Source organism: Leptidea sinapis, chromosome Z (genome assembly GCF_905404315.1).
Source record: "Leptidea sinapis chromosome Z, ilLepSina1.1, whole genome shotgun sequence".
Lineage (NCBI taxonomy): Eukaryota > Metazoa > Arthropoda > Insecta > Lepidoptera > Pieridae > Leptidea > Leptidea sinapis.
The window spans coordinates 30,090,866-30,103,542 of NC_066312.1; the positions used below are offsets into that span (position 1 = coordinate 30,090,866).

The 12,677-nt window shown below is 34.0% G+C and overlaps 1 protein-coding gene across 3 annotated transcripts in view; it reads right to left on the minus strand.

The window, feature by feature from the left end:
* Window positions 1-236: 236 nt before the first annotated feature.
* LOC126978629 (extracellular serine/threonine protein CG31145) overlaps window positions 237-12,677 on the minus strand; it is a 135,602-nt gene continuing 123,161 nt past the window's right edge. For all 3 annotated transcript variants that reach the window (XM_050827615.1, XM_050827613.1, XM_050827616.1), the window contains exons 7-12: window positions 9,207-9,299; window positions 5,459-5,702; window positions 4,679-4,759; window positions 4,311-4,423; window positions 3,352-3,492; window positions 237-2,311 (exon numbers count right to left, since the gene is read on the minus strand). In XM_050827615.1, the coding sequence (XP_050683572.1) occupies window positions 2,122-2,311; window positions 3,352-3,492; window positions 4,311-4,423; window positions 4,679-4,759; window positions 5,459-5,702; window positions 9,207-9,299 (862 nt within the window). In that variant the 3' untranslated portion in view covers window positions 237-2,121. The remainder of the gene's footprint in view (window positions 2,312-3,351; window positions 3,493-4,310; window positions 4,424-4,678; window positions 4,760-5,458; window positions 5,703-9,206; window positions 9,300-12,677) is intronic.

Consider the following 12,677-nt stretch of genomic DNA (forward strand, 5'->3'; position numbering starts at 1 on the left):
TTCCTAATATCCTAATATCTGACTGTAGAGCAGATCCTGTTGATGGAGCCACAACCTGAGAGTTGAACAAGATGTACCAAGATTTACGATCCATGCGTCACTCGAATGGTTGGCTCAGTTGGTAAGAGCACTCGGATGGTATCCGAGATGTTCATAAAATTTGGTTACAAATTAATAATAATTAATTTCTATTGTAAAATATCTCTCTAGGTCAGAAGTGAAAATAAAAACAACAGTGATTATTTAAAGTTTATTAACAACCAAAATAATACACGACATTTTGCACCCCAGTATGCTCTAAAACAATTACATAATTAACTTGATGAAATTTACCTGTAGACACTTCTTTGGCAAGTCAGCTCCTAATGTATTCAGTAAGCCTCCAATAACTATGATTATACAACAGGATAATAGAAAAACTGATTACAATATTAATTAAGTAGATATTAATTCAATTTAATCTAGCATAAATTATATATAGGATAATAATGTTTTTCTTATAGTACGAGAAAACAATAATTAAACTAGTAAAGATCTAACAGGTAACAATAATTTTGCTGAGATCAAAATCACAAAACAAATCCAAAATAAATAATTTTACAACGCTCGATGAAATTATGAAAACCAATGATATTATAGTACTAACATCTCCAGAAAAATTAATAGTACCTATATGGACATTGATTGCATTGAATTCTTGTATGAGGCGCGATACCTAATTATTGACACAACAAGATGCTACAAAAATCTTATAAATAGATATACAAAAGATATCACATACATACCTGTATTACAACGATATGTGTTTTCTTGAGCTTGAGGCTATGGTAACAGAATTCACAACGAAAAATAGAACGATCTAGAAAGCTTAACTTAAAACTAAATTGCATTTTACCGTTATATGTACAGATATAAGATTCCAGTCGACATCTTAATATACATTCAAATTGAAAATATCCTATAAAGTTACAAATCGGTAGTCACTTAAAAATAAGAATTATTTTTTCTCATATTTGGCATTTCCATGGCTCATTTGGGGAATGCAATCAAAAGATACGCCAGAAATATTTGGACAATCTTTGGCACCAAAATCTTAAGTCTATAGAATTTGGTTCTATTGTAATCTTAGTATCTTTTGTATTAAATATTGTCGTAATTATTATAGCTGTCACCTTATTTAAAAATAACAACAAGGTGCTCCTAAATAGGTACTCCTTTTAAATTGAAAACTCAAAAGTGTATAATTACTTTAGACCAAGCTATTAGGTAAAATATACTGTTAATAACATTTACTTGTACGACTTTAAATATTCTAAAGATTTATAAATAAATCTTCGAAATAAACGGATAGCACTTTATTCATAATTATTTGAGATAAAAAGAATTATATCTGGGAAAGCCATCGGGAAATAAATTTGCATTATTAATAAAATAAAAAATTTACGATACCCGGTGAAATTAGGAGCTGGATTTCGGAAGATTAAACGCAAAACATCAGCCGTATCCAAAATTTATAGGCTTTTTAATAGCAATAGGAACATTTTACTAAATTAACATAATAATAATTAAAAATTACCATACATCCAACCTACTTACATTACGCTTTACCAAAATTTGAAGTCAACACAATCTACAACTGCGGTGATGCCATTAAAGCCTTTCGCATCATTCGAGCTAAATCAAGTTATTATTTTAAGTTTACTTGCAAATATAAACTCTTACATAACTCTGCCAACATAAGCTATATAGGTCCCGCACTTTCATATAAAACTTTACAAGCTTATAATCTATGCTATTTAATACGGAATCATAGCTGCACAAACACTTAACACAAAAGAAGTAATAGAACAGGTCTTCTTCAAATTTATATCTATAAACGCGGAGCGTGAGGGTTGGCTCATACAAAAAGATTCGATGATGACGACGCAGCTAATTTAACTCCGACAGCGACCTGTCCCGGTTGCGTACGGCGTGGCACTCAATAGTTTTGTTTCCCCTAGATTGCTTAGCGGCCGTGTAAATCGTGTCTATATGTGCGTGCGTCGTTTCTGGCGCTCTAATTTGAAGTTAAAGTACTGTTCTATTACTGTATTGTGACATTGTCGGCCCATTTTGCATCCGTTATACAAAATCGTTGATATCATTCTGTAGGGGATTCTCAGCGTTCTCAATACATTTTCTGATAGCGTCAAGAATCACAACAATTCTTCTGTCTAAAGCGGCTAGGTGTGGCTCCCAAAGTATTGGGTTAACTGGATCTGACTTCATGGAATCTCGAAGTACTGAAGATAATGGCACTCCGTTGTGAAACCTGAATGTATGAACAGTTTAATGTAAATAATCACCCAGAAAAAAATAGTTGTAAATATAAATGCAAAATTTTGCGTTGTGTCTGTTTTATTTTTTTATGGAAGAGGAGGGCAAACGAGCGTACGGCTTATGTGCTTACAACGCTAGAGAAATTACAGGAGCCTTGCGAGTCTGCTGTCCTATCTCAAGGAAGCTCATTCCACAGCCTGCTTGAACACACGTGGAAGAAAGGTCCTTGAAAAGAATGCCACTCATCGGTGGGGATGAAGTCCTAATTAGTGGCGTGTCGTGCGAAGGTGGTATTCGGCGGCAGCTCTTCGGAATACTCCACGTGATAAATGCATATCGCGTAGCACAGTATGCGCATAGTGTAGAAGACACACAATGAAGTGATGTCTCTACGCAACGCCAAGTGATCCAGCCGTTCAAAGAGGACTAATTTCGAGCAGCTCTGCATTTCACGCGGTCAAATGGTTCGATCTGATAGTGGAGTGAGCCAGACCAGAGATACTCCATATGTGGCCGAATCTGCGCTGTGTTATGTTAAAGTTTTGGCCATTTGATGTTTTATTTACGATATAGTGACAAGACAAACAAGACGTTTACCTGATAAGTGATGCACCTTGCCCATTGTAATACAGTGGCATTAAATGAAGTTGGAAGACGTCCCAGCTCGACAAGGGCCTCCCCCAAAGATCTCCACTATGATCGGTCCTGCGCTGCCCTCATCCAACCTATTCCGGTGATCAGATCATCGCTCCACTTGGGGATATACCAACACTACGTCTTCCGGTACGTGGTCACAATTCCAGGACTTTTCTGCCCCATCGGAAGTCTGTCTGTCGAGCTATGTGTCCTGCCCACTGCGTGGGTGACCTTAGTTCTCGTACGGATCTCCTCATTTCTCATTCGATCTCGCATCCTCCCCGCATAACCCTCTCCTGTCTCCTGTCTTGTCCTCAGAGTGACCATGATCTTTCTCATCATGTTCATAGTTAGCGACGATGGAACAATACAAACAATAAAATATTAAAGACTCACTTAAGTAGGGTTGCTAAGGTGGTATGCCTAACGAGACAGCATTGCAGCAGCGGCGCAAGAATACTCAGCTCGTCGTGGAATGCCTTGCCGAATGCTCGGCCCTGGTCCAAGTGAAGCGTAAACGTTTCATTGCCGAACATTCTGGAAGATAACGAACATTCTATTATTTAATAATATTAATATGAATTGTTTAGTGTGCCTATAATTTTGGCAAAGCAAATTCAAAGTGAAGTTAGCTTTAACGTTTTCGATTACGTCAAACTGAGATTTATTAAACTGACTAAAATTTCAAATGCAATTCGAACACAAAGCGATTTCACCAAATACCTTTTGAGCGTGTTGACGTAAACTGAGATTACATGTCACAATAGACTGTTTCAAATACCTGTCCTCGAAAAGTGTGAAAAATTACTATTAAGTTAAAAATTATATTAAGTTAATTTTTCTATTGCGATAACGACAGTGATAGCTCTTGAACGCAATCAAATATTATGTTGAACGTCCAAAATTTGGCGGTCAGCATTTAAACGTTTAGGCTATACCTGCGTTTAGTTTGTGTTGGTGAAATCCGAATTAAACCGGTAAGCTCTTTGTTTCGTTTTGGTCAAAGTGTTCTAATCACGTACGACTTCATTCATGAAATCGGGGCTTAGTAGTTTTAAATTATAGAATTAAACGAGCAAATTATCTACTCATAAATTTATGTGCATATTAAATAGTACATCTCGGAATATAGTAGTTGAAATTAAGTATTCAACTTCACTCCTATTCTGCGGATGGCTGTAATATTATAGATGGACGAAAAAAAATCGGGGAATGTCAGAAAACTTTCGCTTTGATAAAATTCATTATGTTTCTAATAAAAAAGTTTTGTGTTATATTTTACAATGTTACGGAACCCTTCGTCGATTTCGCAGGTGTCCCGCATTAGTTTGAATAGATTTAGAAGCCTTACTTACTTGAATGTTTCATAATGATGTCTATCCATATTTCCAGTGAGAAAGTCGAATATGGACATGTCCATCAAATCCAGTAGTCGTCTGCCAGAATCGTAGGGTGGTGTCGTACGCACCTAAACAAATATATTTTATCTAATCAATACATATTGTGTAGAACGATAAGTAATTCCGCAGAAATTCTAATTCTAAACACTATGATTTGAGACATTGCTATCAACAAATGGTTAGGCACTAAGCGTAAACATCCTCCCCCCGTTGAAAACTTCAGAGTGGGCAGAAGACACAGGCGAATGAGTGAACGACTTCTCAGATTAAGTATAAACATTTAATTTGTACCAAAATGTATGTATAGAGATGTGTATAGTTACCGTTTCACAGTAATCTGACTGTAACTCCCATTGAGCTTTCCGTCGCTTGTGATACGACCGGCGCCACGGATGTCGCCATACCTGCAAACATCACACGTTTTAAAATATACTATTGTTTTTTATATGTTACTACCTATTCGATTAGCTTGTACCCTATATACATCAGCACAATTTTTATTTATTTATTCATAAATTGCGTCACATGCAGCTTAGTTACTAGACGAGTGGGAGCAGAAATGTGTAAGCATAAATGGGCAAATGAGACTTAACATTTTATATGTCTTAAGGTGATAAGCGCAATTGTAGTGCCACTCAGAATTTTTGAAGAATCCTGAGCTGCACTGCATTGTAATGGGCAGGACATATCAACATCATCAGCTGAACGATCCTTCATCCTGCTCGTCTCGTCCCTTATTGTAGTGTTGTCCCTTAGTGAAAGTACTAAATTATCACATACACCTCATCAGGCATAGTAATGAACAAATAGAGGGACACACAGACGGACTTGAAATGTACGGGTAGAGCTTAAACTACAACCATAATAATAAAAATGAAAGTAATTAATTATTGAAGTGAGACTTCTTTACATTATCGTCACTTTTTAATCGACTTCATAAAAGGAGGGGGTTTTAAGTCGCCTGTATTTTTTAGTCGGTGTCAGTTACTATAAGTTTGTAAGATACAATATAGTCATAGGTGAGATGTGCTTGTGTAGCACGCGCGACGTGACGAGGCCTGTTTTGTTTTCTTTTTGTTATTTTTTTTTAGAAAAATAGTTACCTTTCGCTCTGCTAGATCTGAGGACGGCAGGAACGCGGCAAAACTACCCTCCAACATGTCAGGGTTGCCACATATGGCGTGTCCCGTATCGCAGTAGTAGGAGCACTTGCCGTGGAAGCAGAAATTGTTCGCGGGCGACACGAAGAACGTCTTCAGGATGTCACCTTCCGTGACGTCATAGATCTCAGTGGTCATGTTCAACACGCGACCGACCACTGGCATTGCGCGACGGAAGCCGAGCAACCTGCGATGTTAATAAGAAATTTTTTAGACGACCATATAGCCCAGTTACCCTGCAAACGGTGCTAGATGTCCCAGATTCGGTGCAAACATTAATATGATCAATATAGATATTTCTTTCTGAGTCATGCATGTTTATATGTGTGTTATGTAAGTGTATTGCATTACATATATCGTCGTCTTGTACCCATTGTACAAGGCTTTGCCTAGTTTGGTCAAGATAATATGTGTAAAAGTGTGGCAATCAAATCAAAAGAACTTAAACTATAAACTGTATTTACAATGCTAAGATTTCATAAAATTAAAACTATCGTTATGGGGAAGTGTACGAAGAATACTGGCAGTATAAATATTGTGTTGATGATAAAATAAAAATTAAATTTGATAACAAAATTTATGAACGATGTGGGACTCGAAACCCGCGACCTCTCGGGTTTCAACCGAGCGCTCTTCCACTGATCCAACCGTTCGAGTACTTCGTGAGTGGAGGAACGCGACATATCCAGATGGTGAGGATGATAACTTCATTTATCTCAGGTGAAATTCGGAGGCAGGAATCAGGTCATCGGAACACTCCCCGTGATAATTGCGGTAGAAGACACACAATGAAGCGACGTTGTTATGTTAATGCAAAAAAAAAAGACTGACATCAACTTTGATGCTTCTGAGCTCAGCAACCACACCTCCAGAAGCTACTCTTGCATAGAAAGTGGCACACATTATGCAGTTAATAAATACATTATTGTTAATTACAGGAACTGCGCAATGTTTGATTCATGACAGGTAATTATTGTTTCAATTTAGACCCACCCAACTGAATAATCTAAACAACGGTATGCAACTATTAAATAATTTCATATTTGTACGTACTTGGCATACTTTTGGCACAGTTCAACGGCAACCGTTTAATTTTATTGGTATTAAAAGTAATTTTTTTAATGTCTATGATTATCTATATTTATAAAATTCTCATGTCACAATGTTAGTTCTTTGTTATTTAAAATAAAACGCCAGCAAAAAACTTTCTGTCAGGTTGACGACGTCATTGCTGAAATAGTAAATTGGTTTAATGTTAATAACTTACTTTTAAACGAAAGGAAAACAAAATGTGTAAGGTTTACACTACCAAATATAAAGCACCAACCAACACCTACAAAAATTAATAATGAAAAACTTGATGTAGTAGAAACGACAACATTCCTAGGCATTACATTAGACTTTAAGCTACAATGGGGTGCTCACATAAAAAACTTATATAATCGACTTAGCTCTGCAGTATTTGCGATAAAAAAATTAGGCAGCTGACAGATGTTGAAACGGCTAGACTTGTATATTTCAGCTACTTTCATAGTGTCATGTCTTACGGAATTATATTGTGGGGTAGGGCGGCAGATATTGAAAACATATTTGTGCTGCAGAAAAGAGCAATTCGAGCAGTCTATAAAATGCGTTCAAGGGATTCATTGAGAGAAAAGTTTAGTGAAATAAATATTATGACAGTACACTGCCAGTACATATACGAGAACCTCCTATACGCCCCTAAAAATATTAGCCAATTTAAAAAGAATAGTGATGTACACAGTGTCAATACTCGAAACAAACATAAACTCGCAATTCCATCTACTAGGCTCCGTAAAATTGCTAAATCTTTTAAAGTGGATTGTGTTGTATATTATAATAAACTCCGCTATAATATAGCGTGAAAGATTATTTGAATGATAAAGATAGTTGGAATTAATGTTCTAAATTTTGTTAATGAATATTGTTATACTCATTTGAATGCTATTGTAACTTTTGTACTTTATCCTGACTTGCACTAAATAACTTATAAAGTTTTACAGTGAATAAAGATTTTTTGACTTTGACTTTATTGTATTTTTTTATTCATTTCCAGGGTTAGCTAGTAGGCCTATATAAATAAAATGATAAATGTTTGCGTTAATGCGCGCAACACGGAAATACTACTGAATAGATTTAAAAAGTTTTATCCCAAGAAATCGCCAAAATGGCGCGTAGTTGAAACAATATCTTGACGGTTTATATAAAGCTTATATTTTTACGAAAAATTAATATATATCTAGAGAATATGAGAAGAAAAATCATTTTTTCATAACATTACTATTTTTTATAGAAAATTGTATGCGAAAAAAAACTCCTACATACCCCTAACTTGTACAGTTGGAGTACATAGTTTTGTAAAGAAAATTATAATATGTTTGTTATAAATTAAAAATGCTTCTAATCTAATTCTGAATCCCTAATGGCGATCGTGTGCGAGAGAGGTGACATAGCTCCACTCGATTTCTTAAGGCCGTTGGCTCGGTCTCCAGCCTTAAATAAAAAGTTATTAAAGTTTTAAGATTTTTATAAGCAATGCGTGTTCAGTCACAGAGAGCTAACAATATTTAGCTCTAATATATGTATATATATATATATATATATATATATATATAGATATACATACATACAGATACATACGTCAATAAGCTAAAATCCTGCGCTGCAAATCACAGGACGTCTATTATTATTACCATTCATTTACAGTTTGACGTACATAATATGTTCGTGATGGCAATGATCAGCTGAACGTGATAATTATATCGTCTGTAAATAAGAACCCGTGAAAACCCCTATTTATATATATATATATATATTCTATATTATTCTAAAGAGATTTTTATAGGAGCAAAAGAATAAAACTTAATAAGCAAACGATAGACCGTCTAAACTATTCACAATTCTTATATTATTAAAAAGAAACATCTATATGCTCAGCTAGTTTAGAAAAATGGAGAGAAAGCCAACATTACGAAAATTTTTGTCTCATAAATTTAAATGCGTATTTTGTTTTGTCGCACATTGATGTACAAGGAACAACTAGACTTACAATCACGCTCAAAAATTGTCTGAACCTAAACTCTGCCTACGCGTCCGATGGACAGTGTTTTCGTTCAGTTGTGTTTCGACCGCGCTTTTAATACAACGCCACGCAATGTCTAAGTGTTCAGTAAAATGTGTCCTAATCATATCCAAACTTAGAAAGGATCGAGGGTCCTATTTCAGGTAAGTGCCCCTTCAAATTAACAAAATTGGGAAACTAACTTGACGTTTTTAATCATTTTGCCAAATAATTACATTTCAATTGCTAAAACAAAATGTTCATGCCTTGTGTTCGCGTCCACGCGCGTCTAACGCGTGACGTAGTGTTACTACTTCTAGTGAGTGTATACACTAAACTTTGAACATTACTGCCACGAAATAAGGCGTTAATTTGAATGAATGTTTTATGTTATCTGTGTAAGTAAATGTATTCGTATATACAACGCCGCTTGGACATTTTTTGACGACCTTTTAATAGCCTCTTGGAAGTTTAGTTCTTCATTGTACATCAATGTAATCGCATAAATAAAAAAGTTTAATACATTCTTATATAATGGTGAGTTTTGGTTTGAGCTGATGGCCTCGTTGGCAGTTCTCTTAGTAAATATAAGTTGTTAGATATATTTACCTGTCTAAATGAAATGATGCTATCTCAGCATTATGTCGTTCATAATCCGAGAAGTAAAAGTGATTCGGCAATGTCTGGACGTCTCGTGCGAATCTGTAAATAAATAAATTATATAATTATGTGTATATAATCAAGAATATGAGAAAGCTCAGGGTCGCTTAGATGGCTATGCTGGGAGATTCCCTGAGAGATCGAATCAGAAATGAGGAAATCCGTAGGAGAACCAAAGTCACCGACATAGCCCAAATGATTGCACAACTGCAGTGGCAGTGGGCAGGGTACATAGTTCGACGGACAGATGACCGGTGGGGCAGAATAGTCTTCGAATGGCAACCACGTATCGAAAGACGCAGGCCACAGACAAGATGGAACGACGTTACTTAAGCATACATACATAGTTATTTATGCTGACCGATTAGAGGATATTTTTGATTTCGAATTTTCCCTTAGTCAGAAAAGTCTCTTTTCAAAAACTTGGGATATCTGCGTAGTGCGTACACCGTACCTATGATATTAATTTGCAGGCCATCTTTATAATTAATTTTGTAACATATCAGATTATATTTCGCCATGTAAGTGGTGTTCGTTGATGAATGATAGAGCACGGACTCCCAGTGTGAGTGTTGTGATGAATATCGATTATCGATAAGATTCTAACGACGTATAACTAGAAAGTTTATTGAACTTCGCTGATATGTAATCTGATCAAACATTAAGTATTATAATATTATAACGTTGATTATTCTTTGAATATTTTACAAGTGAAAACTTTTAAAATATTCTAAGGGTCATTGAGTACTTATTTTTTTTATGACAATAAGGGAAGACATAAGCAGGACGTTGAGCTGATGGTGATTTATACACCCTGCCCATTACAATGCAGTGCAGCTCAGGATTCTTGAAAAAATCAAAAATTCTGAGCGGCGTTATTCACCTTAAGACAAAATATGTTAAGTCTCATTTGTCAAGTTATTTCACTAAGTACGGCGCCTGTCAAACCTCAATACAATAATGCTTTCACATTACTGCTTCACGACTGTTCAGGCATTATCTAGTTTTTTAATAAAAAATGGCTCTGTCATAAATCCGATAATTCCACAGCTGAATATCTATCTAAGTGATCCGACAGCCTGGTACTAGATTATAATTATTATTATTTTATAGCAAGAGCAATGACAGTACTCTATTGTATATTTTATTAATAAGAACGCAAAAAAAGAATGCTGGGAGATTTTCTTGCGCCGTTTCTTCTCTCTCAGTGCGCCATTTGTTTCCGAAGTGGTAGTAGTATCTGAGTATATTTGAAATAACATCAAAAAGAATTCTAAAGAAATTTTGAGAAGATAAATGCCTTTTATGCCTTTTAAATCAAAGTTAATGCTATGCGTATACTCATCAGAGTTTTTTTTTTTAGTAAGTAAAGTAGAAGTAGCTATATAGATCTCAACCTAAATGAATATTGAGAAAATAGATTGAATCTAGTTTAAGAAATTCAAGCTGTAGTTAATTGTCGGAACATCAAAACATTTGGAACAGCTCCTGAATCGTTCGTATTGCAGAACTATACAGATAGATCCTATTCAGGTTATATACGACGTACGCGTCAGATTTATAGAGCAAGTAAACTGGACTTGATGGAGAGATTAGTACGATTTAAACGTTTGACCTTTTTAGGATTTACTCTTTGTTTGAGTTTTAGTTTTATTTCAGTCTTATTTTTTCCAGAAGCAGTAACAAAACGACGTAAAGATAAAGTCTGTCCTACAAACACTTTTAAAACTTTTTTTTTATACGTAAATTTCAATGCTATCTTGGTCCCATGCTCTGTAATAAATTAAACAAAATTATTAATATCTACTCTGAAAACAAATTTAACTGTAAAAAAAAGCTAACTGTTTGGTTAAAAAATAAAAAGTATGATGAAATTAAAAATTTGTTTATAGCTATACGTTAAATTATTAATTATCCAGCCTTACTTATCTTACCGATATACGCACAACATACAAAAAAAAAACTCAAAATTTCATTGTTTATTTTATACCATTATCTTATAAAATTATAGTATGCATAATAAAAGCTTATATTTCACACCTACAATAAATTAATATTTCTATTTATCTATATGTATACATGTACCCTTATATATTTATCTTTAAAATTTATTATCTTTAATACTTTGTTATACATTATTACTTTAAAAAATCAAAATAAACCCAATCAATAATACCTTACTATATTATTATATGAAAATAGCCCAAGTCAACAGTCTTTGTAGTCAACCCAAATGTTTTTAAGAATACCCTCAATTTTATAACTAACCGCTCAAGTACTAACCAGTAATATGTGTGATAGACAAATGTTATTTATTTTCTCGTAGAACTGTTAAAATTTTTTTTTTCCATGAGTTAAATTCCTATATACGCTTTTATGTATTGAAGTAATCTGTAAAAAACAAACTGGAAGTAACTAGTATTAAAATACAGGCCCGGTCTAGTTTAATGCTAGTGACAAGTAAAATAATATAAAATATTTTAACTAACTATTAGAAACACTACCTACTAGTGGTGCGATTATTTTCAAAAGCATTGTGAATATTTAAAAATTATTTTGATTTATTTGGTGTTGTTTGTCCAGAAAAATGTCGTGTATGTTCCATTACTTGTATTGTTATTATAGTATAATAATATTAAGTAGAATTAAGTGAACTAAGTAATGTATGAAGGATTTATAATTTATAATAATAAATATTTTTTTTTTATTTGGCAATATATACAGTACGTAAGGTGAGGTGGCTTATTTAAGACACTTATATATTTTGTTATTATTATATTTTGTTCGTACTAGTACAATGAATTAATGATTAGGTACTTATTATTGTTTTGCAAATTATTCGGTAAAACCAAGATTATTTTTATTATTTATATATTAACAATAATACTCTATTCGATGATTGTGATTGATTTATATGTTTTAATCGATATTAGTAAGTTGTTCGATTCGATATGCAGTTATGTGGGTAGTGTATGAAAAACGAAAGGTATATATTCGATTCTTTTGAAAAAGTGGGGGCATTCTGAGCAAGCGTCTAGTCGAAGACAGACGTTGAATATTAAGATCTCTATTTGTTAATAATTGTGTAAAATGTATGATGAATAAGATTAAGACTGATAATACTATAGTTGTTGTCAAGAAGCAAGCAGTTTTATTATACACCAGTATGTGAGAATTTGTCACTTTTTTCAATTTCCAACGCATTTTTTTTTATGAAAATAATCTTGAATGAAAAGATTCGTCCTCTTCTGCGGCACTGCCCCATAACAATATACCTACCTACCTATGTAAGTTCGGTACATAAAACTTTAAATAACAATAATTTCAGGTATGAGATAAAAAAGGCACCCGAAGTTCTCGCTTTACATAATAATAAAAACTTCATTGTTGAAATGTCAATGACAACATTCAAAACGCAAT